The sequence below is a fragment of the Porites lutea genome, chromosome 3 (assembly GCF_958299795.1).
Source record: "Porites lutea chromosome 3, jaPorLute2.1, whole genome shotgun sequence".
Taxonomy (NCBI): Eukaryota; Metazoa; Cnidaria; class Anthozoa; order Scleractinia; family Poritidae; genus Porites; species Porites lutea.
The window spans coordinates 49,200,402-49,219,791 of NC_133203.1; the positions used below are offsets into that span (position 1 = coordinate 49,200,402).

A 19,390-nucleotide genomic window follows, 5' to 3' on the forward strand; every position below is an offset into this window, starting at 1 on the left:
CCTGTTAAGCAGTAATATGCTGTTTTAAAAGGCTTTGAGACTTAAGAACACAGTGAATACCACAATAATGCCAAAAACTGGGCAACCTTATGTACAATTTCTTGCTTGCTCACTAAGAATATTGAGTCCTACATTGTTTGTTGATTGTTTAATACTGCAGAAGATTAAAGCCAGGCAACTTAATAGTGCACGTGATTGGTATTGTTTCCTTACAACTCACGGCTGTCATTACTAGCCATGAGCCACTGGAGTTAAATCAGCGGACAGCTCATTAGTTTGAAAACGAATCAAATATTCCAAATATAGGAGGATTAGTGGAGTATGTGACCCGCTACTTTCCCTATAAAGAGACCAGCTACTTTAAACCTCAAAGACACCCATTGCAACTGTAAATGTATACCCCATAGCAAAAAGGCCATGTACACACAAACCTGTTAAGCAGTAATATGCTGTTTTAAAAGGCTTTGAGACTTAAGAACACAGTGAATACCACAATAATGCCAAAAACTGGGCAACCTTATGTAAAATTTCTTGCTTGCTCACTAAGAATATTGAGTTGTATATTGATTGTTGATTGTTTAATACTGCACAAGATTAAAGTCAGGCAACTTAATGGCGCACGTGATTGATATTGTTTCTTTACAACTCAGGGCTGTCATTACTAGCCACGAGCCACTAAGAATATTGAGTCCTATATTGATTGTTGATTGTTTAATACTGCACAAGATTATAGCCTGTGTACAGACGTCCCCTCCTCTCCCGATTTTTTCCTGAGGGAGGAGGGGACGTCTGTACACAGGCTACAAGATTAAAGCCAGGCAACTTAATGGCGCACATGATTGCTCTTGTTTCCTTACAACTCAGGGCTGTCATTACTAGCCATGAACCACTGCAGCAAAATCAGCCGACAGCTTATTAGTTTGAAAATGAATCAAATATACCAAATAAAGGAGGATTTGTGGAGTATGTGACCCGCTATGTTCCCTAAGAGACCAGCTACTTTAAACCTCAATGACACCCATTGCAACTGTACATGTATACCCCGTAGCAAAGGCCACATACACAATCCTGTTGAGTTTATTTTTTAAACTTTTGTGTCTATTGATTCCTTCAACAAGTGAAGAAGCAAAATCTTTACAAGACTCATATGGATTTTGCTTTTATGAAAGCCTCCTGTTTCCTGAACTATCATAGTTAAGTCCAAGCCCTATCTCTTGCTCCCTACGTCAACAAAACATGTTCTTTGCATTCACTTGATCCAGTCATTTCTATTCACTTCAACAAACTGGGAGCCAGATTCCATAAAAATGTTACCATGAGAGCTGCCATCATTGTTAATCACTGTCTTCATCACTTTCAACAATTTGTCGACTCTTTTTCTTTTTTCTCTGGGAACCCTTATCTTCACTACTGGTTCTTTTTCTGCTTTCAAGTTTGTCATCTTCTGATTCCATACCTTCCTTTGCATTCAACAGTCTCTCCTTATCTTCCTCCTCTTCATCACTCTCCAATCCTTCAGCACCTTCACTTTCGACTTCATCTGACTCACTTCCAAATCCTGAAAACAAAATCAACAACAACTTTGTTTCAGCACGTTATTCTGTCGAGATCTTGTCTCAATCTGTCCCTGGTCAATACAAATCTATCAGTATTTCGGTCATTTCAGTCCAAGATTTTCCTGTAGCACAGAGATTGTCCTGTATAATATGGTTGAAGCTCTTCTTGTGACCACTCTCATAAGCGGCCAGCTCTAGTTACAACCACCTTTGCAGTGTTCTCCTTATCAGGCGGTAACCGGTAAAATTTACCGCCTGAAGCAACACTTCTTACCGCCTGCAACTGCTTAAAGGTTTACCAAAATTAAATAATTTTTTTATAAAAAAAATATGCAAGTTGTGATCCGATCCGATCCTCACCAGAAAGTGAATAAATATATGGAAAAGTATAGCTACCTAAGTACAAAACGTACAGCCCAAAAATAATGCACGTGCAGGAACTTCTTTTTGCGTCCGCAAGCTGGCAACTTCGTGCGGCTTTTTGCAGGGCGCTTGCGCTTGAATCCAGCAAGACGCAGGAACTTCTTTTGCGGTTATAAATTTAACCACAAGAATTTCTTAAAATTATCTTGTGCAAAAGTAACCTTTTAAGCGAGGACATGTGTACAATTTTGATAAAAAAAAAAAAGCAGCGCTTCAAAAACTAAGGAACGATCGTAGTATGTTTCGCAAAAGAGCCGTGTAATCTGAGACCGCACGTGCAACTGTGTCAACTTAAAGCGCTCTTGGAAAAAAAAAAAAAAAACATGCTAAAGTAAAGTAAGGAATATTTTCACCAAAGGCTCTTTCAAATTAGCGCAATAAAGTAATAATAATTCTCATGTTTTCTTGTGGGCAGAAATTCAACGCCTTTGGTTTGTTTTGCCGAGACTATGGTATTGTACTATGAAATGATCCAAATAATCGAAATGTTCGAAACTACAGATTGTTTTGTTAAACAAACGCCTCACACGCTTTATCTAACTTTGGAAAAGCTGAACGATTAAAGTGTTCACTTCGCAGAAAAAGCAGAGAAAGCTGTTCGCTTTCCCAGGCAACTTTTTACGTGTGTCCTTTCATGATTACCTTTTGCTGCCACAGAGTGAATTAGTATCAACGCTACAAAACGGTGTTGTAACAAAAAGGCGACAAACACTACAAACTTCTTTCAGGTTAACACTTATAAAGAACTTCATGCTCCTTCTTGAGGCTTGCGGTAATTTTCTAGCTTCTTGCGGTGAAGATTTTTGACTTCTTTCTTTTCAAAGTTCTTGCGGGTAAACCACAAAGGGTCCGCAAAAATACGGCACTTTCACTTCTTGCGGTGGCCTGCATGTTCTTGCGGCGCAGCAACTTCTTACGCCACTTTTTGCGCGTGCATAATTTTGGTTCTGTACTAGTACTTTATATGCAGCTTTCCTTTTTAGGGACATGCATTTTGGAGACATAGTAAAATTATTGGAATCAAACGTTTTAATTTACGGTCTAAAGATAACGACAGCAGATTTGCGTAAAATAGGTCTTAAAATATGGGAATAAAAAATTTCCCAGTGAGGGCGGGTCCGTGTCCCTCACTCCACTGCCCCCCTCCCCCCCCTTAGAAAAGTATATATTTTTTGCCTTACCGTCCATAAATGAGCCCTTACCTGCTGAGCTAAAATTTAGGGAGAACACTGCTTTGTGAAAACCCAAACTGTGATTTCAACTTTGTAATAAAACCTCTCATAACAGAAGGCTCCTGTAAGCGACCACAGCCACTTTTGGGATTACTCAACTAGACTTTTCTTTAATTGTTTTTAAGCTCTCTTAAGCACCCACCCAGAGTCTTATTCATATAAATCAACACTTAAACTGCACACTGCACTGGTGGTTCATTGATAAAGATCTTACATACAGTGCAGTAAAAGTTAAGGGTCATTTCTGGTTCCCTAGCGACCACAAGTTAGACATGTCTTACATAGACACTCATTAAACAATTTATTTATTTGTCTTTTCTTTATGAATTGTTAATGAGTTTTTTTAAGCCTTCATAAGTGACCATTCTCTGTTGTTTTACCCAGCTTTCCCTTACAAGAGCTCATTCTTGTAAGCAACAAGCTCTTGTTTTGACCACTTTTTCGAATTTCAGAGGTGGTCACTTACAAATGCTTCAACTTTACTGTAAATGTTAGGGGTCAAAATTATATTCAGGTTAAAATTTTTTAACCTAGGAAAATTCTCAATTTCCTTGGTCTCTGAGCTACAATTCATGGAGTAGCAGACAAAAGAAATTGAGAATCAACCTAGGTAAAAAAAATTAACCTGATTTTAATTTTGACCTGTAACATAACCAAAAAAAAAAGACATTTTGGCTCAATCTGATATCAACAAACCTTTGGCCAACTTTTTCTTGTATTTATTCTTTATTGCCAGAAGACTCTGCTCTAAATCTTCTCCTTCATCTTCATATCGATCAGGTTCCAGGAAGCTAGCACTAAGACCCTTTGCTTGGCTTCTTTCCCGCATTCTACGCTGCTGATTTTCACGCCGCAACTGGGTTCTCAGCCTTTCATCCTCTTTCTGTTTAATAGAAGTAAAAGACAAACTTAGTGGATAGAGCGCACATGCATACAAAGTTGGGAATTCATGATTGGGAATAACCGAATTTATGAATATTATGCTAAATATAGTTACAGTAATAACAAGACATACTTGATAAAATAGAGTAGTGGATTAGTAGGATTACTGGGACTTAATGTAAACATAGTGTTAATGAAATAAATAGTGAACTCTAAATTTCTAACCCACACATAAACTTATTTTGATAACTGCACTTAATAATACTAATAATAATAATAATAATAATAATAATAGAAATATATAAAAATTTATATATGGTGCTAAACCTATAATACATGTTCTAAAGCGCTAACAAAAGCTGACAAACACTAACACCTTATAAACAGTACACTTAAAAAGAAAGTGAGATTAAACACCACAATAACTGTATGTATGAATTGCTTCAATGGGCAAATGTCAAATGAAATGAAAAGTTCTTTACAGCCTGCTTAAACCCTGAACACTCTGGATACTCTTGATAGCTGAACTAAGAGAGTTCCACAGTGAAGGGCTAACACGAGTGAAGGCCCATTCCCAAGGGTCTTGCACTTTGTTTTAAGTGCACTTTAGAATGATCATTTTCAGTCAATGCAGCTATAAATTTCTTAAAACAAAAGAAAGAAAGTTTTTACATGAGAAATGAGATTCATCCCCACTGGATTTTTTGGATACACCACAGGGCTTGAAATAACGGCCGGTCAACGGACAATGTCCGGTCAGAATCGAGCATTGTCCGAGCAAATCCGTGGATGACCAGACATGTTGTCCGGTCATTTGGGCTTTCAAAGAAAATTCAATTTTGAGACAATCATGATGGAAATTTATTCAGTCTTATCATGTTCCAAAAAAAGATATTAACTAGAGGGACTTTTGTTTGTGAAATTGATGACATTTCCTGTTGTCAGTCGCAACCGCAAATTGGCTACTGCTGTGCGTGTTGTAAAGTGCTCAAGATTGCACGACAAAACTACAACTTCTAATTTTTTGCACACTCGATTTGTTTTGAGTAACTAGAGTTGCTGTTGCTGAAAATGACACAGATCATGTAACTTGCAAAATGGAGCCTCTATTGCAACTAGTTAAGATGGATTAAATTTGTCCGGCCAAAAATGCCTATGTCCGAGCAAAATCACGTTTGACCGGACAATGTGTCCGGCGCCTGCCCAATAGTTATTTCAAGCCCTGCACCAGGTTTCATTGTTTAAGGAGTCATACCAAAATGGCTGTTATGTCGTAGCGTGAAAACGATTTATACCTTTGCTATTGATTTACATTTATTTAATTAAAAAGAAGATAATAAGATAGGCCGTGCTTCAAAGAACTCTTACCTTTATTAGCTCAGTTCTCTGTGCTTCTGGGTCCATCCCTGCTGCTGAGAGCAGTTTAATCTTCTGTGCTTTTGATGCACGATCAGCAATAGACAGCGTCATTTTTCTGTGTGTCTGACTTGACGTGGAATGAGGTCTAAAAGTGAGTTTCTCTTTGAACACCGACTGAGCTTGTAAACCAGTTCCCTGCACAAAAAACGAACAAAAGAAAATAATTATTATTTATAAACACTAACCACATCCCTCAAGGGCAAACCAACACAGTACTATCCAAGAGTTTTTTTTTTTTTTTTCTTTATCGACAACAAATCAACAACATTAATACACAGCAGAAAGTAAAAGAACAGAAGATTTGTTGCAAAACTTAATTCTCAACTTGATTCCTGATTTTTTCATTCCAGCGAGAATCCAGTATCAAGAAACAGTTATTGAGAATTGAGTAGTTATCATTAATAAATGGAAAATGATATTTGCAGGCGTGCAGTTGTGACTAACGGTGAGGTAACTTGATTTAGTCACACCTTCACCCCAGACTATCAGTAATAATAATTAATAACATTATACAAGTTCTTCTTTTTACTAGACAAATTATTTTTGCTGTCACAGAGTATGTCATAGTATTATACAACTACAAACCTGCTGTACAAATAAGTGGTTAAAATTGCCATCGATTTTGTTTTTGTGAACGTCAAACACCTCTCCAAGAAGCAGTGATGTTGAACCATCAGACCATCGCACTATTCTTGCATTACTTTCTTTTATCTCATTCCCATCTTCATCTTTTCGGTATCTCCATCGAATTGTGTTTTCCACCTAGCCAAAAACAAAAAGACTGCAGTTGAAAGTTAAACCTTACCCCCAACAGTTCTTGAATTACTGGTAACATTTGCTCATATTTACAGTAATTTAACCAATAACTGGTATTATTATACAAGGTATCTTCTCATTGGCTAAGATCCTACAGTTGATTTTGGAAATCAGCACAACCTACAGATTAGTAAAGTTATCTGCTAGCAGCTAACTGACTAATCTGCAATGCATGATTTCCAAGAGCAGTGACAAATCGGTTCCATGTTAACAGCCGCGGCCTTTGGCTCGGCTTATAACACTTACCCCAACCTTGATTATTCCTGATATCCAAAATCCTCATCCAATAATTATTGTTAAAATTTGTTTTAATCCACATAATTTATTTGCATGCTGCTTCATGTTTGAAAATCCACCTAAATCTATTATTTGCAAGCACCTCACTCACATATTTCTAAAGGGCAAAATGTAAATGCCTAAAATAATGTTGGGTGTAAGAGAAGATCTTTAAAATACTTTAAGCTCCTTATGCTTTATTTCCAGTATTATTTCAGGTGTATTAAGCTGCCAGTACACGTAATTATCGTGTAAGAGCAAAATAATATGCGTCAAGTTTAAATAGGAACAGGAATATTTAGTATTATTGAGAAAAAACAGTATACAATGTAAGCAACTCCTTATCATGTTGGCCATCTGAGCAAGAAGTCCCAAGTTCAATTAACAGGGGAGGCCTCAAATCCTTGTTTCAAATTCTATCCCCCTTTCCACGTGGCTTCAAGTGGCTTAAAGTACTTGTGAAAAAGAGCACTTATAGAGTGAGGGGTATAAAATCAGGTTTACTAATCAAAATAATGATAACTGCTATAACCTACTGAGGTAAAGCAAAGATTCTTTATCTTTTTGCTTCTTTTAGGTACTGGTAACATATTCTTATTTTATACCAACATTCAACATTAGTTTGCTTCCTGGCTAGTAATAATTACTAGCCAGGAAGCAAACTATTATTATTACGATTCAAAGGGGATGAAGAGAATTCTGGGTTAACCTGAGAACCAGCTTTACCTACAACATCTATAGCCAAAAGTGAAGCTCTTGAGGAATGTTTTTCAGAAATGTCTTTCTCAAGTGATAAGCCATAAGCAAAAAGCCAACTGAATTCCACCTTAAAAGCAGCTGTCAATTGACCATAACAGGAATGTCCAATACCAAGTTAAACACAGAAAGTATATTATGCGTTGGACTCTTAGCTAGTAAGTGTGCCATTTCACATCCGCTAACATGAGGGGGTAGATGTACTTGCCAGAACCAAAATTTCCTGGATGCATAGATAACCAAATTTTCTTACACATGGTGCTCCGCTGTGGGCGCTTCGTGTGAGCAAGAGCTCCCCTATAATAAAGCTATTTTTGACAAAAAGAAATAAAAATAATTTGACATTACCTTTAACTTAAGTCTAGCCCTTCCCTCCTCGTCCAACACTTCATCTTCTTCCATTTCATCTTCATAGAGAGCTGGATCAAATGGTTTCCGCTCAATGCTCAAAAAGTTGGGCATTTTGACAAAATAGAGCTCAGAGCCAAGTGAGAATCTGCAGTAAGGTATCGTAACATCAATTCTTGTTTCCTCCTCCTCTTCTTCTTCCCCATCCTCTCTGGTGATGTCATCAGCATCTCCAACTGCTTGATTTTCGTCAACATCACGGACTGGTAGCTCTTCATTTTGCACCATAGTTTGATCTTCTTTCTCTTCATGCTATAAGAAATGATTTTATACATGAAGTAAGCAATGCAAGATTTAGTTCTTCATAAATAGAAGTTACTTATAATTTAGCTTCTCTTTACACATTTAGTCTTTTCCTGTCTCATAGGATAGGCTTAAAACTCTAGGATAGACAACATATTAACAAGGCCTTCCAAGGGGGGTATACTGTTGCAATGTCAGTCATTTCTAAGACTGCCTGTGGCCTGTTAGGTTAGGAAAAAATATCGCTGTTGCATTTTACCTGGGAAGAAAAATGTCATTGTCTGTTCAGAATAAATTTTTGCAATACTCAATTTGGAATTTACAGCAGATAAAGTGCCTGAAAAGAATTAAGAAACTCTCGAGAGAGAATTATAAAACCATAATTAGAAAACGTTACAAAGAAAATAACAGGAAATGTTCAAAAATAATGAAAGAGAGTTTGCTATTTCACTGCCAAAACAGCCAAAATGCAAAAGAGAAGAGATGTCACTTTCGCTACTTGTGCCAAGTTTAAATCCACACCCATGTTCAGGGTTGTCAAAAGTAGCCGGCTGCCAGCAAAAATCGCCGCCTACTTGGTTAGTCTCATCCGGCTACTCTGCTTGGCATTTCTTTATGGATGGCATTTTTTAAATAAAATATCCGTGAACTGGCCGCCTACTTTGACAACTTAGCCGTCTACTTCAAAACTTTCTGACAACCCTGCATGTTTGTAAATGACCAACTGGTTGCCTCCTGCCAGAAGGGGTTTTGAATTCTGTTGTGTTATATCAATTTTGTATCATAGCTAGAGAAGCTAAGTGTGTTTTCTCTATAAACAAAGCATTTACATTTCTGTAACCATGGAAAATCCAGGATAACTTATATTAGACCGTTGTTTATTTCTTAACATTTCCTTGCTTTTAACACAGAACATTTTAGCACAATCCATTGTTAAATTCTTAGTTTATGTCCTATTTTACAAACTTTCATGGTGACCTGAACCAACAACTATGCTATATTTGTGAGAGAGAAAGCGAGCTTGGGTGTTTCTTGGTGTTGCAGAAACTACAGTTGGTTAAAAATGATGTTGTGGTGTGGACGCCATTCAGTCTTTTCATTCCTTTGAGTTACAGTCAAACCCAACTTAAAGGAGCTGTGTCACGAAATTCAGCCAAATTAGGAAATTACAAAATGCCCGTTAAATTAAGAGAAACATAAAAATATCTGCTTAAAACTTTAAAGGAAGGTTAAAATGACATAACAGAAACAACAGATGCCACAGATGGGCAAAACTGAAGAAGATTGTAATGGATTGAATTAAGGGTTTTTGAAAACTGTTCAACCTAACAGTTTTTCAAAGTTGATTCCTGCTGCTTGCAACTTCAAAAATAATGCTCAGGAGACATATTTGATTGTCACGGATCTCTGATTTTGTCATTTTTGTCATTTCTTTGCTTACTTTAAGTTCTATATAGCGATTGAGGGCGAGTAATTGGAAAAATTAAACAAAATGAACTGAACTGCCATGACACAGCCCCTTTAACAGATAGCTGCTTAATACAAACATCTCATTATTACGGACAGTTTCCTTTGTCCCTGGGGAAAGCACTTACATTTTCTCTAAATTCAACCCGCTTAATACAGACACCCATTAATGCCGACAATGGACACTTGTTTCTGGCCCAATCAACAGACTCTCATAGGAAGTTAACCTCGCAGACACTTAATTATCAACTGACAGTGTGCCATAATAGTCATGGACCTTTCCTTTCTGAAGGTGAGAAAACCATCATTTGACAGCATGTTGATGTTTCCAGCACTACAGTACACCGGATAAGATGAGTTGTGTGAGTTCAGACTTTTGCCAACAAACAAGTGATGCAAAGAACAGTTCTGATAAAGTAATTCTTGAAAGTAATATATAAATGAGCAATTTTTAGTATTTCTGTGGATTTAGTCCACAAAATGATGGCTTTGAGAAGGCTACAGATGTTAAATTTGACAATACTCCATTATTTCTTTAGTATTTTGATCTAATAAAAGTGTTTTTCACTTCTCCATAACATGACCCACTTAATACGCACACTTTCTTTGGACCCTTCAGTGCAGGGCTCGACGTTGCGACCCATGGGGTCGCCAATGCGACCAGCTTTTACTCAGTGGCCACTAAATTTTCACGCCTGGTCGCCAACCTGGCCCCCAAGATAGGTGACTTTCTTCTTTGGGTAAACGTACACTAATGATAATTTGTTATCCTTTACATAACTAAAGGATAGCCACCGGTTTTTCTAACGCTCTAACGTTTTGCCCAAACGCTCTAACGGTTTGTCTAAACGTTTTAATGATTTGTCTAAAGGCTTTAACGATTTCTTCCAACACTCTAATCTACGTTTACTTGAAAGAGGATTGTGAAATGAATGAATTCAATGGAAGACTTTAATCGACTTTCAGACAAATCGATCGCAATTCTCAACAGATCGTCCCGTGTTTCTCCGGGAATGACTTTAAGCGCATCGATATTTAAAACAGTTTCTTTATGTCGAACATGTATCTCTATTGCGGACTCGATAACAGATTAGTCTGATAAAAGCTCAAGCTAATCGACGCTAATCGAGAACGAACGGCGCTTACTTCTCGAGCTTCACAATTCTTGTAAACAACTTTACGCAAATTTCTGTTGAGCGTGACGACGCAAATAAAAGCTCTGCCGTATTTTATTGACTTCTAATTAAGTAAAGTTGAAGTTATGCTGTTTGTCTAACAGACTTCTCGCGAAATCAACTTCTTTGCCCGAAAACATTAGCAACGTTTCCTCTTTCTGGTCTTTCTGGAGACTTTCGATCACGTGTTAGGCAACTGCGCAATAGATGAAGTTTCTCTGATGTTCAGTTCTGATCATGCAAATACATGGGACGCAAAACAAATTTTGCAGATTTTGTTATTTTCATAACCTAAATAAGTTTTTTTGTGATTCCTAAATTTTGTTTTTTTAATGTGTATTCCATTTCCTGAACCTTAAGCTTGAATACCTGTTTGAGGAGATTTACGCTTGAGTGCGGATTCATTTTACAGAACACCGGCTGGAAATCGAGCGTCAGCGAAAACCATTCGAAAGAAAGTTCAAAGGAAGTCTAAACCATTCATTTTCTGTTAAGGCTAAGTTAAAGATGTTAAGTTTATTTTATCCCATTAGTTCTTAAATAAAATTTTTGGCGACTAGAATACTTGTTCTGGCGACCAAAAATGAAAACTTGGGGGCCAGTTGGCCCCAAGATTTTTTTCTGAAAGTCGAGCACTGCAGTGTCTGTGTTAATGGCATTTGACTGTATGTCCTTTATTTCATGATCACACTATCTGTAACACCAAGTAAACAGCCACAAATTTGAACTTAAAGTCTGCAATCCCTTAACGACGTGCAGTAGCATAAGGTGAAATTGATGGGGAGGTTTAAAATTAAATAACTTTGAGCAGACCAACCTGTTCTTCGTCTGATGAAAGCTCCTCATCATCTCCAAACAAGTCAGTGGATGACAGCTGAGTCTGAAGCTTCGGTTTTGCAACATCCTTTCATTAAAAATAAAAGTTACACTTTTTACAATACAGATAAGAAATCTCGACAACTTATCTGCCAATAAGCAGCTTGGCGTATCATTGATGACTGGCCAGGAGTAACAGTAGAATACTCGGCCACTCATAAGCTGGACCTAGAAATGTGGCTATGCGGCTATACAGCTACTTGGTTACATGGCAGCAGCTTCATGATTAAGAGGCTAACTAACTGGCAGGCGCATGAGGTATATCATTTGAGTGGCTAGGTATTCTGCAATTAATCAGACGACTGACAGCAGGGGGAAGTATGAACAACTGATGTTACCAGTTACATGTATGGTTCCTCATCTGTTGCATGTGTTGTCCACCACAATAAATGGTGTCTGGTGTGAATAAACAATGTAGTGTGTACCGTTAAACCATATGGTCGCACTGTTGTTCACCCCTGAACTTGTCAGTTCGTGTGACTGGAATGGTGTTTCAACCAGCCTGAAGTCTACCGTTGAGTACTTTAAGATTAATTTTGTATAGACCTGGACACTAATCGTTCTATCAAGTGACAAAAAATATACACCAGAAGGCAGCAGCCTCATTTCTTACTTCATTATCTTCCTCGTTATCATCATCCTCTCCTTCTTGAACCGAGTTTTTTCTTTCTTCTCTCTCTTCGCCGCTTTCCGCTTCTTCTTTGTCGGACTCAGAATCACGCGCACCGCCACCTTCACCCTCCTCTTCTCCTTCACTGGGTGAATCACCGAACAGCTCGTTCATTTGAGCATCCCGCTCTGATTTTTTAGGTGGTTTTGTAGCTTTCTCTTCCTCATCGCTATCCTCTAAATCGCTGCCAAACAAAAAGTCCTCCATCGACATCTTGACGACTGTTGTGGTCGTCGGGCGCAGGGAATAGGTTTGGTCAGCGTTGTTCTAGTTCAAAGCTATGACGTCGTGTAAGACAAATGTACCTTCATGTGCTTTTTCTGAATTCTAGCCTCACACGTACACTCAGCGTGACTCAGGCAAACGCCAGTAAAGAGAGTAAAAACTCCAAATTGTCCAAATCCGAAATTTCTGCATGTACCCAACGGAAATTAAAGTTGCTCCACTTTTCAGGATCTTCGAATTCCAGCTGGAATTTCTCCCTCCATATAGTCAATATATTAAAAAAGCCCCTCAATATCTTCTCAGGCATAAAAACCTATATTCAAAAATTATTCTTGTAAATACTCGCTTGTGTATTTATATGTGCAGTTAAGAGATTTAAACTCAGAAAATTGTCTGTAGCCGAGCGACACTAAACAAATGCTTGGTCTGCTGGATAGCTTAAAAGCGGGCGCAGTTTTCAAAGAGTAAATCTTTTAATTTATTTCCTTTCTTGATGACAGTCATGAAATTACAGCCAAAAAATATTCTTGCCTCAGTTTTTTCTTCGACAGACATTTTGAATTTTGGAAAAGTACTTGGAACAATTTTGAAACGAGCGGGTCCGAGGGAGCGTAATACTCAGTTTTCGCGCGTAAATCAAAGAACACTTGGGGAAATGGTAAAGTCAAGACACCACAAGGCGCCAAGTAAGAGGCACTAATAGCAAGAGCTGAAATGGGATCAGCACTTTTATAAAACAACTCTGGCTGTTGAAAAAGTTTTGAAAAACTTTCTCGGTTTTAATCGGATTTCGTTTTCAGTGGAAGTGTTTCTTTGATTAGAGAGATTTTATTCAGCACGTAGGGTCTCATAGCAGGTGTCATAGCCAACTACTGCAATTTTATAGTTATCGTATGTCAGTATAAAGGTCCACGACTGAATTTAATAGACTTGCATCGAAGCCGACTAACTTTTTTGAGCGAGATATTTTAAGTCGCGAGAAGTCGTCCAGTTCCCTCCTGACAAGTGGCGCAATCAAAATGATCGAATGCAATGATCGAATCAACAAACTTTCAGATTCGTTTAAAAAAATGAGGCTATTTTAGTTGATGTGTTGAGTAGCATTCTTGACTCCCTATGTGTAAAATTCTCCCTAGTTTCCCCGCCCCCATGCAAAAATCCAACTTTATAGTGTTCTCTACCTAATTTTTTTTTACTCTTTTACATAATTTCTTCTTCATTTTATATCGACCCGATAGCACGTCCCTGCCTAATTTTTGGCCCCTCGATGAGACCAATTTTTTTAGACTAAAAGAATGACTATAATCAGAAACCCATAAGGGGTTGAAACGTGTAACTCGCGTTCAATGCTTGTGAATATTCATTTTGACCATATTTGGAAATCTTAGTGATGGATATCCATTTTCAGCAAAATGGCTGCTGCGCTATCACCATGCAGATGTTTTAAGACAAGAGTTCTGCATTTCAAGGTTAAAAATACACCGTTAAAAGACAAAAAATGGAAAGAGAAAGTTCAAAAGAATGCTCAGCTTTCTTTTTGTGGAGAAAGCGAAGCTTTTCATCAAGAAATTGTCCCTCGAGGAATTCAACCTTGTTTTCTTCACGGCGGAGCCCATGGTCTGTTTTGAAATGCAACCAAGTCAGCGAAGTTTTTGCTGAATTTTCAGGTACATTTTGCACTCTATGGCCAAGACAATTACGTTTTTGAAAGGGAATTTATGTATTTTTAAATGTTTCATAGACGTTTTATAAATTTTTCTCTTCGGCGCTAAAGAAAAATTACAAAATGTGCTCTGATTTGAGATGGATTTGGTGTTGAATTTTGCCATGTGCTTAGCCGATGTCACTTGCGTGAACAGATCCACGATCCAGATAGTGTTTTCCGAATTGCTTTAAAGGATTAACTTTTTGGACTTTGAATAAAGATTTTCAAGAAACGGCTTCTCTGTCTATTGTTTTGAGTTTGTTCAGTCATAAAATTAGCTCAAAACACGATCGCGACTACTACATCTAAGTTTAATTTAAGATGCTTCTCACATTCATTACAAGCATCACTTTTTGCGAAGATTTCAGGTTCAGGTTTTGGACATTTTCGATACGCAGCTAATGAATTTTATTCGAAAATATTTTTCACTGTTTATTCTAGACTTTTAACATAAACATTTTAAAAGCCTATTTGCCGTATAAGTTTACTGCATGTGTAGAGGGTCAACGAGGCATCGTTTTTTGAAGTGACAACTTCAAGAAGTTGTGAGGCCGTCAATGGGTTTCATAATGCTACGTTTGGCCCAGGTGGTAAGGCAATAATATCCTGCTCAGTGTTTCGGTAATATTCCTGATTTCAACCTTTGAAAGCTTTCTCGGCTTACGGGAGTTTTTCCCCCGTTTGTCGGCCATTTTTTTAAGCGGGCGCGGGAACCTGAAGGAAAATTACGTCACGTTGTTTACAAAGTTTGATTGGTCAGTTATCTCTTCTTCTCGTTCCAAATATGGTACTTTCGAAAATGAATAATCGCGAGCATTGGACAAAGCAAACATATGAGAGTTACATGTTTCAACCCCTTATGAGTTTCTGCTATAATATTATTTCTCTTAATGTATGACTCCGAACTTTTTATCAGAGATTCTAATGTTTATTTCTTTGCTTGTACCCCTAGTATCTAGACTCGGTTTGGCGGGGTTGGAATGTTGGTTCAGAAGAAACATCAAACCTTTTTTATTTCCTCAACTGCTTTTATTATCATATAATTAAACGTTACATTACATATCTTTAAGAGTGTTCTCCTCCTAATGTGTTTTTCTTGATGGTTTAACTTGGCTTAACAATCTCCATTTAACACTTGAATCTCTGGTTGAGGACATTAGCAAGAGAATTTTTCACAGCTTTTTGAAGATCCGGAAGCCAGTGTAAGTATTCTCCCTTGCACAGGACATCTTGCTGGAACTGCTACAGCTACGAGGACGATAGTAGCTGCTATACCGCATGATCCAGGTACTCGAGGTGTAGTAGGGATATTTGAGGCCCACTACGTCACCATATTGCACAGGTGTACCATCCACTGCGTATCTCGAGTAAAGCTGGAAGGTGGCGTAGTAATAGTAAAGCCACTTGTTCCCAGTCATTGAGCTGGTGAGCCTGTTGAAAAATAAAAGAAAAAAAGGATCCAAAGGTTGATGAATAAACATGTCATGAAATGAAACAACCGTTTACTTATTGGTGAAGCACAAGGCGATTTACTTACGATTGCATTCTGCAGTACCAGCTATACGATGATGTGCACCTCAGCCGGTAGCTGGAACCGTAGCCATAAGAGCTCAGTGATACCGTGTCTCCACTGTTGATGGGTTCTCCGGGCTTTTTTCCCATGGCTGTGATGTAGAACTTTGCATACGAGGCACAGGAAGACCATAAAGATGGCGTCATACTCCGACTACCAGAGCAAGAGGTCCAGTAGCAGGAACTAGTGGTGCAGTACATCAAGTACTGGTAGTAACTGCTGTGCGCTGATCGCAGCACAATAAGGTCCCCACTCTTAATAATTGGATATCTGTAGACTTGTAACAAGAAAACACATAAAATTAATTTCATGTTGTTGTAAGAAAAATGGCGAAAAGAAGAAATTAGGTGGCTTCGACCTGCTTTTTAAATGGGGCCTTTTGTTTTGTAATCTGTCATCATATATCTATCCTCCCATTTTACTTCAGATGTTTAATGTCCCATGATACTTTAGCAGATAACCGATTTTCAAGCATTTTTTCTTTCAAATCAAATGTCTCTTACCTTTTGATAAAGCGGTCCAGACATCTTCCACATTGCTCTGCATTGTAACATATACAGAACCACTCAATCTCAGTCTGCCGCTTGAAAGACTGACGGAAGCTGATGACTTAACGCCATCCGTCCAGATTAATGCCAGAAAAATATATAAGCCGAGAAACTTCATGCTCAAAAAGTGCTTTGTGATCGGTAGAACAGAATTGAAGTCGTTTAACGAAGACTGATTTTTTTAGGAGCTTATGTGGCTTTTACGAGATGTTTCTTACGCATTAAATGCGAAACAAGTTTAGGGATTCCAAGAACATGTTTCGAGAGAGGTACTTGACATGATTGAAAGCTAAACCAGACAATTAGCAAAATCATCATGGCTTTATAGATAGCTATTGATTAAGTTAGGAAGTCGACAAACAACAAATGAATAGGATGTCAGTTTGATGCAAATTTGTTACCCTATTTGTCGAATGTTTGCGTTGTTTTCAATACAAAACTTTCCCATCAAAAGTATAATGCTTAAGAGTACTGCTGAATTCATGGCCATTTTAAGACGAACTAAACTAACACATTATTAATAAATTTAGCATTGTTTTGGAGAAAATTTATTACCGATCTGATTCAGTTGATTGGTTCGACACGTCCTAAGTTCGAGGTCGGCTGACCCAACAGACGATCTTAACTTAATTTAGGTCGACCTAAATTACAGTTTGGTTCAGTTTGTCTCATGAAATGTTCGACATTTGGCTTAGGCCTAAACCCCAGCAATAGAGGACCATTGCATCATGCATGTAAGTTTTGGAGACCATGGTAAACTATGGGACATCCCGTACTAGGAGGAGCTGTATAAGGGCTCAAGGACTTAGCATACGTTTTAATAGTTTGTATCGCCCCCTATCACCAACTCTTGCACACCGTGAGAAGCATTGGTGAAATAACTGATTAAATCTATCACCTAAATTTACGTAACCTGCTCTCCTTGACATACAGCCCGCGGTTTAAAGTGCTGAAAGCTAAATGAATCAGGTCAATTTTCATTGATCTGCGATTACAGCGGAAGACTGAGTCATACTAAATGACGGCAAATCACTTGAGGGAGACGTTGCTTTAAAATGCGAATCTCGCAGTTTCAGAACGTTCTTTGAAAAAAAGGCGAGGCCATCGTCGATCACTAAAGAAGAGGCATCATTACTTATAACGGGACGGAAACTTGTGGGAGAAGGGGCGAAGTACGAAAAAAATATTCGCGCAAAGGAAAATTAAATGAAAAAAGTCGTGCCCGCCAAATGACCCAAAAAATATTAATGCGCCTGAAAAGAATCATACAAGGAAAATGATAACGAAAAAAAATTTCATGCAACTCGAAAGTTCTCCAACCCCCATAACTTTTCTGATGGTCCGAGTCCCTAATGTTAGAACGTAGTACTATAGTAGGGTGCAGGCAAAACGTTTTGGTTTAATCTTTCTGCCTTAGTCTCTCCTAGCAGTGCCTTCTTAGAATGCTCAATGAGCCGCTCGGGATGATCAGGGAAAATTATGCAAAGGGAATGTGAATACTGAAAAAAAAAGGAACAACAAGAAGATGAAATAAAACAGCAGTTGTGATCTTTATAGTAGGGTTACGAAATAGACTAGGGATCATGACCGAAACTACACGGATCGGTTTGTCTTCTCAAATGTGCGAAATCAGTGAAGTACCATTACACGTGCAGGCCTCATTCCTCAACTTCTTTATTAAGTTGCAAAAACTGAGAAAAATACAGGTATCCCTTAAGACTATTAAAGACATTTCACCTAAGCTCCGTTAGTCAAAAAACTAATCCGTTTATGTTCAAATTTATGTTGAGGAATTCATGCTGACTCTTCTGTCACGTTACGACTTCATCTTAAAGATTTTGAAGCCTGTGAAAGTGTCCTCTTTTGCGCAAGAGGTTTTGTCATTTCTGCTACAGCTACGCGGATAAAGGAATTTGCCGCTTCTGGTCAGCCATGCTTTGCTGGAACTGAATAAGTACTTGAGTCCCACCACATCGCCATACTGCACTGGGTTTAAATCCTCTGTGTCTCTAGAAAATATCTGAAAAGTCGCGAACTGGTAGATCAACCAGTTGTTTCCTGTCATTTCGCGGTTGAATCTAGAAAAAATAGCATAAAGTGGGAGTTGAAGAGATCAACGCTGGGATTAAAAATATAGCGCCTATGTCTTAACCATTTGCAATGCCGCGTTATCTCTTAATTTCTTACTTCGGTGTAAAAACTAACTCATAAAGCAAAAATATGCAAGGCAAAAATCAAAACAGCTTGAGTTCCTCGTCTTCTGTTGCTTCAGTATGATCTCGCAAAAGGCAATTCCAAATTCAAGCAGCTTTACTACTTACTTATCTAAGTGACACTTTACTTTGGAAGATCTACTGCAAGTCAGCTTGTAGTGAGGACCGAACTTAGTAGAGAACAGAGACACTGTGTCCCCACTGTTGATAGGTTTTCCTTTCATTTTTCCTTGGCCAATTATGATGAATTTTGCGTAATTCAAGCAGGTCGAGGAATCTTTTGCTTTATAAGAACATGGCTTCCATTTGCAAGCAGTCTTCGTGCAATGTAATGACTTCTCAGTGTCCTTCCTGAGGGCTGGATGCAAAATGATGGTGTCGCCGCTGTTAACGATGGTAGCTCTGTCACTGTGGGCTTAAAAAAAGACACAAAAATTATATTAATTGAGCTAGTTTGTGAAAAAGAGTGTTCCAATCTTGGAGAGACGAGTTAAGTTGAAAAAGCTCGCGCGCCGCTTTAGTTAGGGTCAAGCCGAGAGCATGTTAACCGTAATTTAAAAAAAATAAAAAGTAAATAATTCAGGAAGAACAAATAAGAATAACAAGATTTAGAAGCCTCAAATCCAAAACAAAAACAAAGTATAAAAAATCCAGTTTAGAGGTAAAAATTAGAGGTTACGTTCGCTGTTGATTTTGCATCTTACCGCTTGGTTTGTTGTTCAAAGATTTAGCCGCCTCTAAGTAGGAGACAAAAATTAATCCAAAGAAAATTACCAAACTGACCAACTTCATTTTGAAGGCTTAATAATAAAACTGTTTTATGGAATCAACGGTCTTAACCCAGATAAAAATGATGTGGTTGTAGGATAGTTTTTCATAATCAGCATTGTTCGATTGAGCAGAACATGTACGTAAACGCGTTAAAGG

General features: G+C 38.0%; 3 protein-coding genes across 3 annotated transcripts; all 3 read right to left on the reverse strand.

Moving 5' to 3' along the window:
• Positions 1-1,280: 1,280 nt before the first annotated feature.
• Positions 1,281-12,418, reverse strand: LOC140929860 (RNA polymerase-associated protein LEO1-like). The gene is made up of 7 exons (XM_073379559.1): positions 12,143-12,418; positions 11,471-11,557; positions 7,709-8,020; positions 6,098-6,274; positions 5,462-5,647; positions 3,908-4,094; positions 1,281-1,558 (listed from the first exon to the last, which is right to left on the reverse strand). Exons 1-7 carry the CDS (start codon positions 12,410-12,412, stop codon positions 1,335-1,337), a joined length of 1,443 nt encoding a protein of 480 aa, XP_073235660.1. The 5' UTR covers positions 12,413-12,418; the 3' UTR covers positions 1,281-1,334.
• Positions 12,419-15,136: 2,718 nt separating this feature from the next.
• On the reverse strand, positions 15,137-16,424 carry LOC140929861 (uncharacterized). Its single transcript, XM_073379560.1, has 3 exons — positions 16,206-16,424; positions 15,667-15,979; positions 15,137-15,560 (listed from the first exon to the last, which is right to left on the reverse strand). The coding sequence occupies exons 1-3, from the start codon at positions 16,366-16,368 to the stop codon at positions 15,302-15,304; spliced, it is 735 nt and encodes a 244-aa protein (XP_073235661.1). The 5' UTR covers positions 16,369-16,424; the 3' UTR covers positions 15,137-15,301.
• Positions 16,425-17,908: 1,484 nt separating this feature from the next.
• Positions 17,909-19,313, reverse strand: LOC140929862 (uncharacterized). Its single transcript, XM_073379561.1, has 3 exons — positions 19,168-19,313; positions 18,572-18,878; positions 17,909-18,328 (listed from the first exon to the last, which is right to left on the reverse strand). The coding sequence occupies exons 1-3, from the start codon at positions 19,253-19,255 to the stop codon at positions 18,067-18,069; spliced, it is 657 nt and encodes a 218-aa protein (XP_073235662.1). The 5' UTR covers positions 19,256-19,313; the 3' UTR covers positions 17,909-18,066.
• Between the last annotated feature and the right edge of the window lie 77 nt (positions 19,314-19,390).